Genomic DNA, 20,471 nt, shown 5'->3' with positions numbered 1-20,471 from the left:
AAATTGCCAACATCTGCTGGATCATCAAAAAAGCAAGAGAGTTCCAGAAAAACATCTATTTCTGCTTTATTGACTATGCCAAAGCCTTTGACTGTGTGGATCACAATAAACTGTGGAAAATTCTGAAAGAGATGGGAATACCAGACCATCTGACCTGTCTCTTTAGAATCCTGTATGCAGATCAGGAAGCAACAGTTAGAACTGGACATGGAACAACAGACTGGTTCCAAACAGGAAAAGGAGTACATCAAGGCTGTATATTGTCACCCTGCTTATTTAACTTATATGCAGAGTACATCATAAGAAACACTGGGCTGGAAGAAACACAAGCTGGAATCAAGATTGCCGGGAGAAATATCAATAACCTCAGATATGCAGACGACACCACCCTTATGGCAGAAAGTGAAGAAGAACTAAAGAGCCTCTTGATGAAAGTGAGAGAGGAGAGTGAAAAAGTTGGCTTTAAGCTCTAAGTTCAGAAAACTAAGATCATGGCATCTGGTCCCATCACTTCATGGGAAATAGATGGGGAAACAGTGGAAACAGTGTCAGACTTTATTTTGGGGGGCTCCACAATCACTGCAGATGGTGATTGCAGCCATGAAATTAAAAGACGCTTACTGCTTGGAAGGAAGGTTATGACCAACGTAGATAGCATGTTTAAAAGCGGAGACATTACTTTGCCAACAAAGGTCCGTCTAGTCAAGGCTATGGTTTTTCCAGTGGTCATGTATGGATGTGAGAGTTGGACAGTGAAGAAAGCTGAGGGCTGAAGAATTGATGCTTTTGAACTGTCGTGTTGGAGAAGACTCTTGAGAGTCCCTTGGACTTCAAGGAGATCTAACCAGTCCATCCTAAAGGAGATCAGTCCTGGGTGTTCATTGAAAGAACTGATGTTGAAGCTGAAACTCCAATACTTTGCCCACCTCATGCAAACAGTTGACTCATTGGAAAAGACCCTGATGCTGGGAAGGCTTGGGGGCAGGAGGAGAAGGGGTCGACAGAGGATGAGATGGTTGGATGGCATCACTGACTCAATGGACATGGGTTTGGGTAAACTCCGGGAGCTGATGATGGACAGGGAGGCCTGGCGTGCTGCAATTCATGGGGTCGGGAAGAGTCGGACATGACTGAGTGACTGAACAAAACTGAACTGAACTGAAGAGAGGTTTAAGAATTTACTCGACATCTCCCAACTTGTAAAGTGGGAGAGAGGCAGACTTTACTGTATGATCGTGATATTGACAGCCTCAGACTGGGGACTAAAGCCCTTCCTGTGGCAATACCTGCATCTGTGGGTCAAGTGTATCATTTGAAGCCTGCACACCACCTGGGAATGTCTGCAGACATTAGGTCTTCCAGTGGAACCTTCTGGTACCCCAGGCTTCTGGCACATAAGCAAAGAGGCAGCGTCTTTGTTAGTGTGTTCCCAAGAAGGCGTTGCCTGGAAGGTAGAGATTAGGGCACCCACAGCAGTAGACCTGGGCAAGTTAAGTCTGTACACCACGTCTTGGAGTTCAATGCTGTCCACGAGGTGACCTTTTATCATGTACAACGTCAGATGTTCCAAACCAGCAAACATTAAAAGACAAATTCTGTTTTACAGGTCACTTTACCAAGCCAAAAAAAAAAAAAAAAAAAATTGGAAGAAATTAGAATATATCTTTGAGAGGATTCTCTGTTACCTTAAAAAAAGTTGGGTGGCAACCATGTTTCAAGTACTGTGTTTTGTGGAGGATCTTTCAATATTGATGATTGTCCTGCCTGTGGCCGTTCATGTACATCACAGGGGATGTCAGGTTCATTGTTGCTGAGGACACTTGAAATCTATAAAAACCCTCAATTTACTGCATCTTGTGGTATTTCTCCTAAAATCCTTGACTTCAGCATGTGTAAAAGCACTGTCTTGCCAAACTTACAACATCAATGGAATGTTATTTGATCTTAACGTGACTCAGTCTTCAAAAGGTTTTCAAGTTATATACGTATTTGTAATAGAGCACAAACAGTGGATGCATGTTTCTATTTATTAACATTTTGTAATGACAGAAGCCAGATTTTTTCTTGCATTTTTAATGTATTTTAATTGTTATAATTGCAGTATATATCCATCTACCTAAGAAGCAGTTCTTGAGGAAGAAAGAGAATATACACATTTTGGACAACAGTCTCTAAATCAGGATTTCTCAACTTTAATACTGTTGACATCTGAGATGAAAAATTTCTTTGTTGTGGTGGGGGGGAGCTATCCTGTGCCCTGGAGAATATTTGACAGTCATCGTGGTATCTACCTTCATTCATGGCACCATCCTTCATGTATAACAACCAAAAACACCTACAGACATTGCCAGATGCTTCCCCCGACCACCACCACCCTTCCGGGGGCAGATAACCCTTTTGTTGAGGTTAGTGACTCCAAAAGTAGTTCAGCCTGAAATGCTGAACATTTTCCAACAAAAATAGTTTAAATTTGAAATGCTGAAACATTTCCAAGACACACGTTTGTTTTCTTCCTGAAAAATTGCCGAATTTTCCTCCTTGACCTTGGAAGACAAGTGGATGCATTAAAAATATAGAAATGTTACAGAAAAGGTATCATATGTTCATTGGGACTTATTTTAAAGGTTAAGGTGAGAGGGGATTTTTTTATCGACAATGCAGAACGGTAGGCATGTCTGGATTAAACCAGTGTACTGGTTACCACTTTGGTCCTTTGTGCATATCAATAAACACATGAGATGATCTGACTGTCCTTTCGTTTCGCTTGATTAAAATTGACTTGTGACATGCAGAAGAGTGTGACCTTTTTTGTTTTTTTTTCTCTCTTTTCTCTCTCCCTTCTGTCCTCAGTGACCCCAATCAGCCTGTTCCGCAGGACACCAAGTTCATTCACACAAAACCCAACCGCTTCGAGGAAGTGGCCTGGTCCAAGTATAACCCCAAAGACCAGCTGTATCTGCACATCGGCTTGAAGCCCCGCGTGAGGGATCATTACCGAGCCACCAAAGTGGCCTTCTGGCTGGAACTGGTGCCCCATCTGCACAACTTGAACGAGATATTCCAGTACGTGTCCACGACCACCAAGGTCCCCCCTCCGGACATGACCTCCTTTCCGTACGGGACCCGGCGGTCGCCCTCCAAGATCTGGCCCACGACCAAACGCCCGGCCATCACCCCAGCCAACAGCAACCCCAAGCACGCCAAGGACCCTCACAAGACGGGGCCCGAGGACACCACCGTCCTCATCGAGACCAAACGGGATTACTCCACCGAGCTGAGCGTCACCATCGCCGTGGGGGCGTCGCTGCTGTTCCTGAACATCCTGGCCTTCGCAGCGCTCTACTACAAGAAGGACAAGAGGCGCCACGAGACCCACCGGCGCCCCAGCCCGCAGAGGAGCGCCGCCAACGACATCGCGCACATCCAGAATGAGGAGATCATGTCCCTGCAGATGAAGCAGCTGGAACATGACCACGAGTGCGAGTCGCTGCAGGCCCACGACACGCTGAGGCTCACCTGCCCGCCGGACTACACGCTCACGCTCCGCAGGTCCCCCGACGACATCCCACTCATGACCCCCAACACCATCACCATGATCCCCAACACGCTCACGGGCATGCAGCCGCTGCACACGTTCAACAGCTTCAGCGGAGGCCAGAGCAGCACAAACATACCCCACGGACACTCCACCACCAGAGTATAGCTCTGCAGCCCTTCCGATCCCCGCCCCGCCCCCTCGCCCACCCCCTGCGACTGCAAGACGGGCAAAGAAGCAGCATCTCCAAACCAGGAATGTGTTTCATCCCACTGGCTTAAAACACACTCACACACACATGAAAAAAAAAAAATCCCCAAAAGGGCAACCGTTGTGTCTTTGCAGACCTTCCCGCCTGGCATTTCCCGGTACCACGAGATCAACTTGCGACCCTACGAAATGTGAAACGTATCCATTCGCTGTTACAGTTCTGCTTTTAAGACCCACCACCATCCAAGCCGACTTTGGCGCGACTAGGACATCGACGTTTCGAGGACCTGGGCGTTTCCCACCGTGACCGTAGAGGCTGACACCCTTCGGGAACTCAGCCAGGGACACAGATTTTTTTTTTTTTTTTTAAATCACAGTTGAAAAAAAATAAAGTTCTTTATGTGCCACACGACAGATGGCTCTCCTTAAGTGAAAAACAAACAAACAAAAAGAGTCTGTGGGCTTTTACCCAGCATACGGAGCAGTAACCCAGAAAAGAAGGAAAAGTAGAATTTTATCATTAAAATAAACGAACGGACTATGCAGTTACATACCTAGAGTTCTGTGCAAAGAGATGTTTTGCCAGCCTGAACTATATTTAAGAAACTTTGTAAAAAAAAAAAAGAAAATGTATATAGCTGTGAGTTTAAACAAACACACGGAGAGAAAAAGAAAACAAAACAAACAAAAAAAGTGCTTTTATTGGTGTTTTCAGTTTGAAAGAGCTTTTAGCAAGGTTGTGCTCTCCATTGAGGTCTGTGTGTATATAAATCGGTATATACATTAGTCATATCACCTCTGTTCCCTCCAAGACAAAGGGGGGCTTCTTCTTAATTCCTTGTGATCAACAGACATGGGGTTTTCTAACTCATTTCATTTGTAGCAGGATATGGTTGTCACACGGCGGACTCGGACCGTCTGTGTGACCGGGCTCTCTCCCCATTTTCTTGTTTTTGGGCTGGAAAGTGCATGCGACGGCATTCTTAGGAGACTGTTGGTTTTTGGTTTTTGGTTTTAGGCAAACTTTTATTTCTGTGTTGTTAAGGCTTCATGAAGTTGCAACCCCACCCCCACCCCAAAGAAGGATCCCCAGCGTGGAGTCTATTTGAAAGCTGGTCGAATTACAAATCGTGCGCATGCAGAGAAATGGCAGGGCCCGGGAGGGGAGGGGGCGGGGAACAGAATACAAGTCTGGTTCTGTAGTTGTGGCTCTTTGAATACGTTAAGGAAGAGTCGCTTCCCACATCCAGGGTCCTGCCAAAAGGGAGAAAGAAAGCTTGTGTTTGGTGGGCCCGAGGTCTGCTGATTCAATACAGCTCTGTGTTCCCCAGCAGCTGCAGAAATACCTGTTCAGCTTAGCTAATCAGATCGAAGGAGGGGGCATGCGTCTTTCCTTTCTGGTGGAAGCAGTCAAGCCCCTTATTTATCAGTAAGCAGGGGTTTTGTTTTGTTTTTTAAAATTCTTTCTATCATTTATGGGGTAAAACACACGCTTGTCTGAAACGATTATCTTTTGTGCATTTTGTGTATCCATCACCGATCCGTGAGCATCACAGAGAGGAAGCCGAGGAAGGGACAGGACACTCCAAGCGCTTTGTGTGGGTTTTCCAGGAAGTTAGAGAATGGCTTCACTGTCAAGATAACGCACGGAAATATTCAGCCATTCTTCACTGGCAAGGTGGGGATGAGAATCTTGGCGCCTCTGACACCGAGTCATTTTTCTCATGTCCTCTTAGCTTTCCTTAAGGGATATCTTGCAGGTGTCGCCAAGTCGAAGGAAAACAGTAGCAACCACGGTGACTTGACGTTTCGGCTTTCAAAAATCTATTGCCGCGCCAGGAAATAGTAGCCAAAGATGGTGTCTCGGGGCATCCAAGCTAAGGTGCATATTGTCAACAAAGACAGTCCAGATTCCTTGTCCCTTGGTACAACCTTTGATTACTGGAACCCCTAGACTAAAACTGTAGCAGTACTTTTTCAAAGTGTTTGAAAATGCCCCAGCCCCCGACCCCGGAAAAACAGAGTTCTTAGGAAGTCAATGCAGACAGATCTCCCAGTAAATTCTGCTGTTCATCTTGGTTCAGATTTTAAGAGTGAGTCTGTGTATAGACGTCCGTGAAATGTAATCCCAACTTTGCACAGAGTGAAGCTCACACTCCTGCAGCCAAGAGGTGTCTTGGGTAAGGTTTTTGTTCATCCTGTTTTAAAGCTCCTGTGAGACCATTTCTGCAAGCTATGTATTTATTACCCCAGCTAAGCTACGACAAATAGGCTGTCCAGGAAACTACAGAGGAGGTGGCACTTGACAGCCGTGTGGGACAGGTATGTTTGTAATGTGAATTCCAGTATTTGTTTAGTATTTCCAATCGTCTTCTGCTAGCAATATGCACAGTAATGTATCAGGCTTGTGACATTTGGATAAGGAAAAAAAAAAAAAAAAGGAGTTCTTGTTAAGTGAATAACTTTAGCTTTTACAAAGGGTTATGATCAAAAGCAATTTAATACACCTTAAATGATATCTTATTTCTACATGGAAAGAAGTTATAGAATCTTCATAGAGTTCTATGAGAATAAAATATACTTGCTATCTATAAAAAAGAGAAAAAGGAGAAAAAAAAATAAGTTAAAAAAAAAAAACTTTCCTAGGCTTTTATTCTTGAACTTCACTGGCACGCAGGGTTTAATGGTTTCTTGGATTATTATTTTGCGATTTTGTTTTTGATTTTGCCTTAAGTAATGATAGAAGATATATATGGCTGGACACATATGTATAAACTTTTCAGCAGCATTTTTAATAATAAAATATCACAGTATTTTCTAATGCTTTGTGCAAATAATTACGCGTCCATTCTTTTTTTGGAGGTGGCCTGTCGTATTTATTTTCCCAGTTTCAGACGTCTTTCTGGCTTTCAGAGCTAAGTGCTACATTTGATGTAGACGATCCATGGTAAATTCAATCGGTTATGGACCGGTTTCTTGTGGTTTGTCCTGGGGAACAAGTTTTGTGTCCCCAACAGGGACATTTCTCCTGGCCTAACGCTGAACACGGGTGCTCCGAACGGTGAAATTGGTAACAAGAGGGTATTTCTTGAGATGAAACATTTGGCTTTATTACTTTGACCTCAGTTTCTTACGTTGCTGGGTTTTTCATGTCTTAAAAAACTTTCCAACAAAGAGCCTCCTTTGAGTATATGTCCAACAGCAAGAAGTTTATTTGAATACAACTCAAGAGGTGAAAGATTACTGTCGTACTATCAGAGCAAATTTGTCCAGCCTTCCCATGCACCAGGCCTTCCCAGGTGGCTCAGATGGTAAAGAATCTGCCTGTATTTCAGGAGACCTGAGTTCGATCCCTGGGTCAGGAAGCTCTTCTGGAGAAGGGAACGGAAACCCACTCCAGTATTCCTGCCTGGAGAATTCCAGGCACAGAGGAGCCTGGCAGGCTAAAGTCCTTGAGGGTCACAAAGAGTTGGACACGATTGAATGACTAACACACTTTGCCTTGCACCTGGCCGTTGTTTATCTTAACAACTAATTGACCGGAGACATACTAACATATCTTTTGTTACCTGAAAGCTATTGGCCAGAGACATTTCAGTATTCACTTACGTAACAAATCGCCAGCCACAGGAATTAGTTTCTGCACAAACCATCCCCTGTCAATGATGTGTTAGCATCCTCAAGAGGCCTAAGGGGCCAGGCACCTAGAGTATTTCTGTTTTAAAACTAGAGGTGTTGAGAATCAGGAAGGTTAAGCGACGAGGCAGCAGCAAAACTTAGATTCAAAGGAAGATGGTGAGTCCATAGCCCAGGCTCTTCACCAGTAAAGGAATGCAGCTTGGACTTTTAACTCAAGTTCATGGATGTCGTGATGACATTAGCTAATTATCAGAGACAGGAAGGCAGCAAAGATTGTGAATGCTGTATTCAAGCTCTGAAGTTTTTCCACGGGTTGGACTCAGGTTATTTGCCAAATGAGAGGTGCACAGGACTTATATAACATATGTGCATGCTAAGTCATGTTCGATTCTTCATAACCCTATGGACCATAGCCCGCCAAGCTCCTCTGTCTGTGGGATTCTCCAGGCAAGAACACTGGAGTGGGTTGCCATGCCCTCCTTCAGGGGATCTTCTCAGACCCAGGGACTGAACCCAGATCTCCTGCATTGCAGACAGATTCTTTACCATATGAGCCACCAGGGAAACCCTAAAGAAAAGAAGAAAAACTCTAAAAAAAAAAAAAAGAAGAAGATCACTATCATGTCTCTGTACCTTGAGAAAACTGATAGCTTTACACTTCAAAATGCTTTTCATGTAGTCATAACCCTCACCCTGGTGCACATACTGTGGGTGCCTTGTGCGTGCGTATCGAGTTTTGTAGAACATAGGTTGATCTGAAAACACAATTTTTATCGATTTTCCCTGCCATTTTATGCAAAATTTGGAGGTTCCTTTGGGGTCGTTAAACATTCTCAATCTCACTTTTGCTGAAATGGCATTTTAAAATGCCAGCGATCCCTGCCTTTCACCGGAAAGAGTGAAGATAGAAGATGAAATTTGGCTTGGGAAGGTTGCTAGGTCTAAGGAGACACACGAGGAAACATTGTAAATAATTTATAACATATGACAGGAAGCTATGCACCTGCAACATGTTTGCTGGACACCTTCTGAAACCACCTTTGGAAAGGTTGAATGTTATGAAAGCAGAGAGATACCTGTTCACAGCCAAAGACACTTCTATAGCTGCCACCTACCTATGATGCCTCAGTAGGTGCTTTGTGGAGTATCATTATAAAAACCCCATGAACCCCAGTACACTGGAGTCATCCTAATGGGACTGTAGGAGGAACCCCATTTCCCCAGACTTTGTAGTTGTTGAGTTGCTCAGTCGTATCTGACTCTGTGCGACCCCATGGACTGCAGCACACCAGGCCTCCCTGTCCTTCACCATCTCCCGGAGTTTACCCAAACTCATGTCCATTGAGTCAGTGATGCCATCCAACCATCTCAGCCTTTTGCCTTCAGTCTTTCTCAGCATCAGGGTCTTTTCCAGCTCTTGGGGTCAGGTGGCCAAAGTAGACTTACTTGGTGTCAGAAACCATTATCTGATTGTCCTGAAATCTCCATTTCCATAGGTCTGTTTTAAAAGCCCTTCTGTGCCTCTCACATTATTGGAAGAACGATGTAGACGGGGACTGAGACCTGATCCCACGTTCTGGGCAAAAACCTACCCTTGTTTAATGCTGCCATTTAGGAAATATATTTCCACCTTTAATATCTCTGCTGTATTTATATGCAGTGTTTTCCCTGACTACGTCTGCTACTCAAATTTCTATGAGCCAGCTTGATTCTAACAGGATAAGAATTTAACAGGACCTATGGCTTCCCTTGTGGCTCAGCTGGTAAAGAATGTGCCTGCAATTGGACAAATGTGTCCAATGTACCAGCAGAAATACGGTCCTCGGTCATGTTTTTGTGGGAGACCTGGGTTTGATCCCTGGGTTGGGAAGATCCCCTGGAGAAGGGAACGGCTACCCACTCCAGTATTCTGGCCTAGAGAATTCCATGGGGTTGCAAAGAGTCGGACACGAGTGAGCAACTTTCACTTTCACATGGTCAACTTTTGGGGCTTCCCAGGTGGCGCTACTGGTAAAGAATCCACCTGCCAGTGCAGGAGGCAGAAAAGATTCCTGGGACTTGGGTTCGATCCCTGCATCAGGAAAATCCCCTGGAGAAGGAAAAGGCAGTTTCCTTCCAGTATACGTCCCTGGGGTATCCCTTACAGTCCATGGGGTGGCAGAAGAGTCGGACATGACTGAGTACACACACTCGCAGGGTCAACTTTGACAACGTGGAGCCCCGTTTTTATTCTAGACCTAAATGCTACCCATCACATAATAAGATTTCATCTTGTTCTTCCAAACTGCTTTTCAGTCGCATTTAAATGTGTCCAATGTACCAGCAGAAATAGGTACTCAGTCATGTTCTCAGATGTGTCTCTGTCCATGGGGGGACTTATATAAGATACTATGTAATGTGGAGAGCTAAAATTCTGCATTTTGCATCGATTATCAGGGTAACAGGAAAAGTAGTAATCTGTATCTTGTCTACAAAGAGGATGTGCAAAAGGATGCGAGCATTGGCTGATCTGGGTGTGCTAGCAAAACAGATGAAAATTCCCTTTATAGAAAAGATAGCCAGGACTTCCCTTGGGAGTCTGATGGTTAAGACTTGGCCTTCCAATGTGCAGGGTGCAGGTTGGATCTCTGGTTGAGGAGATAAGATCCCGCATGTCCCCTGGCCAGAAAACCAGAACATAGACAGCAGCAGCAATATGGTAACAAATTCAATAAAGACTTTGAAAAGGGTCCACGTGAAAATATCGAAAGATAGTGGATGACTGTTATTGTTCAAAATAGTCCCTGGGGATATCATTCCAGTATTAGGCTTATGAGAGAAATGGACAATTTGCACTACTCTGATGCTGAATAAACGGTCTGCAACATCACAATTACGCTATCTTATGGGTGTTTGGTGTCCACAATATAGAGGAAAGGTGACCTTCCATGGTGGGTCATGAAAGTGAAAGCATGCACTTTTTTCTTCACGGGAGTTTTGGACTCTTGGAATTATGGCAAAAATAACTCAGTAGAAAAGAGTATTCACATGGGAGCCAGGCGATCCGGCTAAAATGGCTGGATTCTTGTTTATACCAAAAGTCGTAGGGTACCTTCTATTTACTTTTCTCTTTTACCTTAACAGGCTTTTATACTCATTTACAGTAAGAGAAATGTCGGAACCACATAATACCAGTATTTCTACAAAGAAGCCCCAGAAATTGACTTTCTTACATGATACACCACATGATTAGTATAAGCAGTCTGTGCTTAGTCTGCTAAGCACAGACTCAGTCATGACTTAGTCTCAGTCATGTCCGACTCTGTGACCCCATGGACTGTAGCCCACCAGGCTCCTCTGTCCATGGGGTTCTCCAGATAAGAATACAGGAGTGGGTTGCCATTCCCTTCTCCAGGGCATCTTCCCAACCCAGGGATCGAACCCGGGTCTCCTGCACTGCAGGCAGATTCTTTACTGTCTGAGCCACCAGGGAATCGCCTAACTTGCAACGCATGCATCTAAATAAGAAGGAGGTACCCAGGAGCCAGGGACCAAAATGGCATCGGGGGACGGGGGCTTGATGTTTCTCCTCCACTGGCCAAGGGAAGGTCAAGTGCCCTTCAGCAGTTCACTTAATTTCTATGTGTTGATCTGCCAAACAGGCATAGAGTTTGCACCTCAGGGTCCAGTTAAAGATAAAAAAAGACGGCAGATTTGAGAATTTTGTTAGCAACGCATACACATCTCCAAGGGTCCTTGGTAGTCACCTCCTCTTGCAAGTTTGTTCCCAGGCAATAAGGGAAGAAGGGGCTTCCCTGGTGGCTCAGGGTAAAAAATCTGCCTGCAGTGCAGGAGACCTAGATTTGATCCCTGAGTTGGGAAGATCCCCTGGAGGAGGACATGGCAACCCACTCCAGTATTCTTGCAGGGAGAAGTCCATGGACAGGGGAACCTGGCAGGCTACACAGCCCATGAGGTCACAAAGAGTCGGACACGAGTGCGGGACTCAACCATCACCAAATATTGGAAGAAAGGTGTCACCGTATCCTGTTGACTTGCAGGAACTCTGCTTAGCAACCCTGCGTCATCTGCGTTTTCTTTCACCTTTATTCATTCGGCTTCTTTACGGCTAACACACGGGTAGGTCCTGTGAAGCTACCTGAGAAGTAGAAGCAATGTGCTTCATTTATCTCCCTTAGGAGAAGGCAGTGTAAGGAAAAGGTGTATTTTGAAAAGAAGATTCAACTGGTATTTATGGGCGGAAAGAAAACAAAGGGAAAGGTGCTTAGGTAGTCGGGGGCGGGGCGTGTCTCAGACGTGATGCTTTTGATCTTAGAGGAAGCAGGAGATGTCAGTGGTAAAAAGAAAGCACTAAAATTTCATTTACACACCTCTGCGCACACACACTACCTCAGGTTGTTTAATAGCCCCTTCGGGGGCTAAAGAGACAGGATGCGGTGGAGAAAGATATGATGGGGGGCAATTTCCCAAGATTCGTATGGAATCATAAATTATTGGAGAAATTTCTCTGTGTTTCTGGATCAATAGCAAGTGTTACTGTATAGCCATGTGTAGTATTAACAGTATGTATAATAGATATTTTGGGGCTTCCCTGGTGGCTCAGAGGGTAAAGCGTCTGCCTGCAATGCGGAAGACCTGGGTTCGATCCCTGCATCGGGAAGATCCCCTGGAGAAGGAAATGGCAACCCACCCCAGTATTCTTGCCTGGAGAATCCCACAGAAGGAGGAGCCTGGTAGGCTACAGGCCATGGGGTCGCAAAGAGTCGGACATGACTGAGGGACTTCACTTTCACTTTCATAATATATATTGTACATTTATAATTTATAGAAATAACATTCACTTCTGGTTGAAAGTATTTGGTGAGACATTATAAAAGCTATGCATATATGCACATATGTATATCCTAGGATAATATATGCACATATATAATCCTAGTATTATACCAAGTATTAAATATTTGTGTTGGCCAAAAAGTTCATTGTTATGGAAAGACCCAAATAAACTCTTTGGCCAGCCCAATATATATCATAAATATAATTTTATTATAATGGGATGGCTATATATATCTATAATACAAAAAACACTGGCACAAACAAAGTATATAATATGTATACTATGTATTGTTCTCGTTGTTCAGTCGGCAAGTTGTGTCCGACTCTTTGTGACCCAGTGGATTGTAGCCCACCAGCCTCCTCTGTTCTCTACTCTCTCTTGGAGTTTGCTCAAATATGTGTCCATTGACTTCATATATTGAATACTATACTATACTTTATATACTATGTATATAGCATACTATGTGTATTACGTATATAGTAGGTACATGTATGTATACCATGTACATATGTGTATTCTATATACATATGTGTATACTATGTACATATAGGTATGCCATATACATATATGTACACTATGTATACTACATATACTATGTATAAATATAGATATATATTTTATACATTATATATAAACACAAATACTGTATATGTTGCATACACATATATATGCAGTACATATATATATATATATATATACACTCATAACTCCCGGTGGAAAACAAAATGTCTATCAAGCATACTAACTTCCCTTCTGAAACAAACCAATTGTACATTTTTTTTCAGAGTGACTCTTGTACATGCTTCACCCAGTACTTGAACATCCATCTTTACTTTTCTTAAACTATTTGATGAATGATCTTAAGATAAACACAGTCTTTATCAATCATTTCAGAGTAATTTAAACCTACACTCCTGAGACAAAAGGGGATTCTTGAGACAGGTTCTTAGTCTTTTAATGTTAGCCTCATGTGAACACTTAGCAGTCCAGATAATGTCACTATATGCTTCCACCAAAGACAGAAACAAACCCAGCTTAGGCATAAGTCGACACGCCAAGGCGCAGATCTCTCGTAGGCATGGTATTGTCCCAGCAGAGGAAAAGCTATACTTGCAAATAGAAAAAGATGACGATGCTAAGGTTTGTCCTTGCTGTTTTTCAGTCGCTAAGGCGTGCCTTGATTCTTTGCGACCCTGTGAACGCCAGCACGCCAAGCTTCCGTCCTTTCCTATTTCCTGGAGTTGGCTCAAATTCACGTCCATTGAGTCCGAGTTTAATTTTCCTCAATCCATTTGGATGTACACCTCGGTCATCTTTCGGAGGACAACCAGACACCAGCTTCTGCTTCGTGCTTTAGAAATTGTCTTTAAGGATGTTAAGGATTTACACAAATCCCACGCACATCCACACACACTATATTATGTGAGGTTAAGGGTGTGTGTGTGTGTGTGTAAAACATAAACTGCAGATGGTACATGTATAGCACATATGTTTGTATATAAGTAAATAAATAAATGGGCTTCCCAGGTGGCTCACACAGTAAAGAATGTGCCTGAAATGCAGGGAAACCCAAATTTGAGCCTTGGATCAGGAAGATCCCCTGGAGGAGGGCACAGCAACCCACTCCAGTATTCTTGCCTGGAGAATCCCATGGACAGAGGAGCCTGGCAAGCTACAGTCAATGGGGTCACAGACAGTTGGACACGACTGAGTGACTAACACTTGTACTTTTTCACTGCATATGTGTGTGTGTGTATATATGTATCTATGTGTATATACTCATATGTACATATACATATACCCACATATATGTTTTACTATATAATATATATGCACACACATATGTGTGTATATACCCGTGTGTGTATATGTATGTATATATATATATACATATATACACACATATATACTATATATTTTACTATGCCATTAGAAATTCTTTCTATGAAGTTGTTCAGGGCCCTTTGCAAAGGTGTCATTGGATGAACATAAGGCAAGGATTTTTTTCATCCATTTCCTTCTTCTCTTCTGCTGCTGCTGCTTGCTGCTACTGCTGCTAAGTCGCTTCAGTCGTGTCCGACTCTGTGCGACCACCAGGCTCCCCCATCCTTGGGATTCTCCAGGCAAGAACGCTGGAGTAGGTTGCCATTTCCTTCTCCAATGCATGAAAGGAAAAGTTAAGAGGAAGTCACTCAGTCGTGTCCGACTCTTAGCGACCCCATGGACTGCAGCCCACCAGGCTCCCCCATCCATGGGATTTTCCAGGCGAGAGGACTGGAGTGGGGTGCCATTGCCTTCTCCACTTCTCTCCTGAGACTCCGTATTTTCTGAGAGGACTTGTCTGAAACCACACTGATTCCATTTCCAGCTCCCACACTGACCAGCTGTTTCCCCTTGGACACATGACTCATGTTCTCCATTTCTTCTCTCCTATAGTTTTAGGACAGTAATATAAATAATGTCACATATTGATAAATGGGAGGAATGTTATAAATATATTTAAGTTTCTGTCTTCTTCTAGTGCATGCATAGAAGTGGTATCATCAGAAAATATAAACACTTTTTTAAAGATTTTTGTGAAATTTATTTTTCACCATGCTGGTGGTCTTTGCTGCTTCTCGTTGTGCAGCATGGGCTCTAGGGCATGAAGGCTTCACTAGTTGCTGCACACGGGCTTAAGTGCCCCAATGCATGTGGGATCTTCCCGGACCAGGGATCGAACCTGGGTCCCCGGCATTGGCAGGACCACCAGGGAGTTCTCCAAAATATTCATTTATTAAAAAGCAATTCTTTGTTGATTTATTCTTTATTGCAAATTCCTAGAAAAAGAATGAGTACTTCTACAGCCTTTTTTATGTTCTGTTACTTTGGCCACTATAAGGTATTTTTGTTAACTGTGGTTTTTACCTATTGCCAAGTTTTTTGTATGTTCACCTTCATGTCTGTATTGATCCACATTTTCAAGGAGTATATATTAATTTTCACTACTTTGACTATTAAGTTATACCTTTTTTTGGTTAAGAGGGATTTGTGTTTCTTTCTTTTCAAGTTAATTTTATTGAAGTATAGTTGCTTTACAATACTGTCTTAGTTTCTGCTGTGTGGCAAAGTGAATCAGCTGTAAGCATACTCGTATCCCCTGTTGTTTGGATTTTCTGCCCTTTAAGGTCACCATAGAGCACTGAGTACAGTTTCCTGTGCTGCCCAGGAGGTTCTCATTCATTCTGTATTTTATACACAGCATCAGTGATATATATGGGTCAATCCTAATCTCCTAATTTATCCCATCCCCTCTCCCCTACTTGGTACCCATGCGTTTATTCTCTACGTCTGTGTCTCTATTTCTGCTCTGTACATAAATTCATCTATACCATTTTCTAGATTCCACGTATGTGCGTTAGCATACGATCAGTTCAGTTCAGTCGCTCAGTCGTGTCCGACTCTTTGCGACCCCGTGGACTGCAGCATATCAGGCCTCCCTGTCCATCACCAACTCCCGGAGTTTACCCAAACTCATGTTCATTGAGTAGGTGATGCCATCCAACCATCTCATCCTCTGTCGTCCCCTTCTCCTCCTGCCCTCAATCCTTCCCAACATCAGGGTCTTTTCCAATGAGTCAGTTCTTTGCATCAGGTGGCCAAAGTATTGGAGTTTCAGCTTAAGCATCAGTCCTTCCAATGAATATGCAGGACTGATTTCCTTTAGGATGGACTGGTTGGATCTTCTTGCAGTCCAGAGGAATCTCAAGAGCCTTCTCCAACACCACAGTTCAAAAGCATCAATTCTTCGGTGCTCAGCTTTCTTTATACTCCAACTCTCACATCCATACACGACCACTGGAAAAACCATAGCCTTGACTAGACGGACCTTTGTTGGCAAAGTAATGTCTCCGCCTTTTAATATGCTGTCTAGGTTGGTCATGGCTTTTCTTCCAAGGAGCAAGTGTCTTTTAATTTCATGGCAGCAATCACCATCTGCAGTGATTTTGGAGCCCCCAAAAATAAAGGTTCTCATTCGTTATCTATTTTATACACAGCATCAATCATGTATAAGGGTCAATCTTAATCTCCCAATTTATTCCATACCCTTCCCCCACTTGGAGCCCATATTTTTGTTCTCTATCTCTATGTCTCTATTTCTGCTTTGTACACAAGTTCATCTATCCCATTGTCTAGATTCCATGTATGTGCATTAATATATGATATTTGCTAGAAAAAATATATATATACATTTTGCAAGAAAAAAAACAACAACCCAGATGAAGGCAACATTGCTCCATGAAGCCTTGGGATTGGCCCAGTAGGTGGCCTACTCCGCTCTGTGTCTGGATGGACAGCAAAAATGTTGAGGAAAGAAAATGAGGCCAGGATGGTCAATGGTATGACACACACAGAAGAAAATGCAACCCAGGGGACCAGGCTCCCCATCAACACCCAAGAAACCTCTGTGAAGGCACTCATGACCATCCTTCATAGGCAGCCTCAAGACTGTCAAACTCATTTGAAAATAAGAGCAAACTTCTCTGGTTTTGGAGACTTCCCTTCCACCTCACTGAGCACTCTTTTCAATCAAGCTCTTGGAAGAAACAAGCAAAATCCCAACCAAGATTTTACTCTCAACCAGCAGCCAAGGAGAGCTATCGACAGGGATGTATGAGCATCTATTTTATCAACACCCTTGGATTCCCAGTATATCCTCTGAACATTTAAGACATCTCTGAATGATTACACTGGGAATTGGTGACGTGTCAGTTGGAGAAGCGTCCACTGCTTGAGACACACAAATTGGAGAATGATTTTTGTATTTGGTTCTTGTAAAATCGGACCTAGGGAAGGATGCTAGTTATTTCAAAAGCTTGGGCAGAGAAATGTACAGAAATATTTTATCCTCACGCTTCCCAGGTGGCACTAGTGGTAAAGAATCTACCTACCAAGGCAGGAGGCACAAGAGTTGCGGGTTTTATCCCTGGGTCGGAAAGATCCCCTGGAGAAAGACATGGCAACCCACTCCAGGATTCTTGCCTGGAGAATCCCATGGACAGAGGATCTGGGTGTGCTACAGTCCACGGGGTCACAAAGAGTCAGACACGACTGAGCGACTGAACTGAACTGTGTATATATCTTAATCCCAAAGTCCTAATTTATCCCCTCTCCTTCCCCCCTGTGGTATCTGTAAATTTGTTCCCTATGTCTGGGAGTCTATTTCTGTTTTGTAAATAACTTCATTCGCATTGTATGTTAGGTTCCACATGTAAGTGATGCCATGTGATAGTTCCCCTTCTGTGTCTCACTGGGCATGATAATCTCTAGGTCCACCTATGTTGCTGCAAATGGCATTATTTCATTCTTTTTTTATGGCATTTATATATGTACCAAATCTTCTTTATCCTGTCATCTGTTGATGGGCATTTATAGTGTTTCTGTGTCTTGACTATTGTAAACAGTGCTACTATAAATATAGGGCTGCATGTATCTTTTCAACTTAAAGTTTTCTCTGCTTATATGCCCAGGAGTGGGATTGCTCAGTCATATGGAGGCTCTCTTTTTAGTTTTTTAAGGCACCTCCTTACTGTTCTCCATGGTGATTGTACCAATTTACATCCCCACCAACAGTGTAGGAGGGCTCTCTTTCACCACACTCTCTACCTAATATTTACTATTGGTAAATTTTTTGATGATGGAGTTGATACCTCTTTGTAGGTTGGGTTTGCATTCCTCTAGGAATTAACAAGGTTGAGCATCTTTTCGTGTGGTTTCTGGCCCCCTAGAAGTCATTTATGAAGACGCACAGTGTCCATGAAGAAGGGAGAGGGGGAGGTTTCAGGATTCAATATTTTGGGAAACTGGGAAATTGCTTTGGAAGCAGCTACCCCATTTGACAGTCCCACCAGCACGCACTGTGGTCAAGGTTCGGATTTCTCTACATCCTCTCAGCACTTCATCTTTTTTTAAAATAAATTTTAGCCACTGTGGGTTTGCGATGTTATCTCACTGCAGTTTTGATCAGCATTTTCCAGTGGCTCAGTGGTAAGAAATCCACCTGCCAATGCAGGAGACACAAGGGACCCAGGTTCCATCCCTGGGTCAGGAAGATCCCCTGGAGGAGGAAATGGCAACCCACGGCAGTATTCTTTCCTGGAGAATCCCATGGACAGAGGAGCCTGGCGGGCTACAGTCCGTGGGGTCACAAACAGTTGGACACCAGAGAGCAAGTAGACAATAACAATGACATTGAACATCTTGCTATGTGTTTAGTAGCCATTTTTATCTCTTATTTGGAGAAGGATTATTCAGTTCTCAATTTTTTTAATTGGGCTATTTGTCATTTTTTTTTTTTTTGGCTGCCACACAGTATGCAGTATCTTAGGTCCCGCACCAGGGATCGAACCCATTACACCTGCAGTGGAAGCACGTAGTCTTAACCACTGGATTGCCAGGGAATTCCTGGGCTATTGGCATTTTGCCTGCTGAACGAACCTGCCTCCAAAGTTTCTCTGGTGCGATAACAGACTGATTTGAGTAGAGAGAATAAAGATAACTCCGTGGGCATAGTGATAAAATAGGAGCACCTGTAAGATGGTTGTGAAATACAGCTGTGTTTGCCTCTCCAGTCCTGCTGGCTGTGTGCCTAGCTGCTCAGTCATGTCCAGCTCTTTGCAACCCCAGGGACTGTAGCCCACCAGGTTCCTCTGTCCATGGGGATTCTCCAGGCAAGAACACTGGAGTAGGTTGCTATGCCCTCAAATCAAACATTTTTTTTTTTTAAGCTGTACACTGGCATGGCTGTTGGATCATGGGTAGGCTGGAAAGCAGAGTTATTAATATATGCTATATTCTGTTGCAGTTTTAGCATGGACAGATAGCAACAACGCAGTCTGGGTTTTTACCAGTAATGTGTATGCACTAGATAATATGTGTTATAAAACGCTTTTATTTTGTTATCATGGCAGTGGGCTGATTCCTTTAACTTCTTACTCTTTATAGAGTACTTTTAATTGCACTGTTTGCAGCTAGGGTATGCATGCTAAGTTGCTTCCCTGGTGTCTGACTCTTTGCAACTCTATGGACTGGAGCCCCCCAGGCTCCTCCATCCATAGGATTCTCCAGGCAAGAAAACTGAAGTGGGTCGCCGTGCCCTCCTCCAGGAGATGTTCCCGACCCAGGGATTGAACTGGAGTGTCTTGTGTCTCCTGCATTGACAGGCAGGTTCTTTACCTCTAGTACCACCTGGGAAGCCCCAGCTAGAGTGAAGCCCCAACTAGGGTATAACCCCCTAAAGAACAATTGCCCCAGCCCCCTGCTCTGGCCAGCAAGACCCAGATGCCTGACATGACGTGATTAATAAATCATCCTTTCATGAGGAACTGCCTGCGCCTTACAAGCCCTGTTCTAAGCTGCAGCATTTCGAAGCCAAAAATCTCACATGAATTTCTCCCATTGCTTTCTAACTTATCATCTTTCTATCACATCTTTCTATCACATCTTTCTATCACTTGGCCCATTTAGCGATTTCACTCACATACACTGTTTGTCATATAAGCTACCTTTCCCTTCTGCTTTACCAGGTTTGCATTCTGTAATCTGCAATCTTCTGCTAGAGAAGTGAACTATCTCTCAGCATCTATTTCTTTCTGTTTTTAATTTTATTTACTTTTTAATTTTTTTTTTTCGGCTGTGCTGAGGCTTCATTGCTGTGTGTGGGCTTTCTCCAGTTGCAGCGAGTGGAGACTACCCTTCACGGTGGCACAGGGGCTCTGTTGCCCCTTGGGATGTGGGATCTTCCTGGACTACCAGGGAAGTCCCTCAACATCTATTTCTATTAACCAGTAGCAAATGATGCCCCTTTCATTTTTTTTTTAAATTGTTGTGGAATTGGAAAGGAAAGGGTTACTGTCGTTTCTGCCTTATGAAGATTCCTAGGACTTGGCCACCCTTCTGAATGCTAAATTTTCAATGAAATCCAGCTTAACTCATTGTGTTGAAATGTGAGAGCACCTTCCCTCATTCGGCCTTTTGCAATCGCAGAAAGAAACTGCTCTCTTTTGCCCCTTAATATCTCTTCTTGTCCTCTTGCTAAAGGCCAGCGATGACTTCTGTGGTCTCCACAGAGAGATCCTACTGAAACATAAATGAGAACAGAGGCCCCCCCCCCGCGCCCCCTTCAATTTAATGAGCTAAAACTGAGTTACGCCTGTTCGTCGTAATTCAGTTCTGTATGATTTTCATGTAGTTAGCACTTTGAGCTTGTTATTG

At 43.5% G+C, this 20,471-nt stretch overlaps 1 protein-coding gene across 4 annotated transcripts in view; it reads left to right on the top strand.

Annotated features, from left to right (window-relative positions):
- The window catches only part of LOC145537824 (neuroligin-4, X-linked), a 372,289-nt gene extending 367,915 nt beyond the window's left edge, over positions 1 to 4,374 (top strand). For all 4 annotated transcript variants that reach the window (XM_081568715.1, XM_081568716.1, XM_081568718.1 and 1 more), the window contains one exon: positions 2,851 to 4,374. In XM_081568715.1, the coding sequence (XP_081424841.1) occupies positions 2,851 to 3,703 (853 nt within the window). In that variant the 3' untranslated portion in view covers positions 3,704 to 4,374. The remainder of the gene's footprint in view (positions 1 to 2,850) is intronic.
- Positions 4,375 to 20,471: the final 16,097 nt, after the last annotated feature.

This window comes from Giraffa tippelskirchi, chromosome Y (assembly GCF_054371585.1).
Source record: "Giraffa tippelskirchi isolate mGirTip1 chromosome Y, T2T-mGirTip1v1.2.pri, whole genome shotgun sequence".
Classification (NCBI taxonomy): domain Eukaryota; kingdom Metazoa; phylum Chordata; class Mammalia; order Artiodactyla; family Giraffidae; genus Giraffa; species Giraffa tippelskirchi.
The sequence above is the reverse complement of the archived record's forward strand: the minus strand, read 5'-3'. Positions and strand labels throughout refer to the sequence as shown.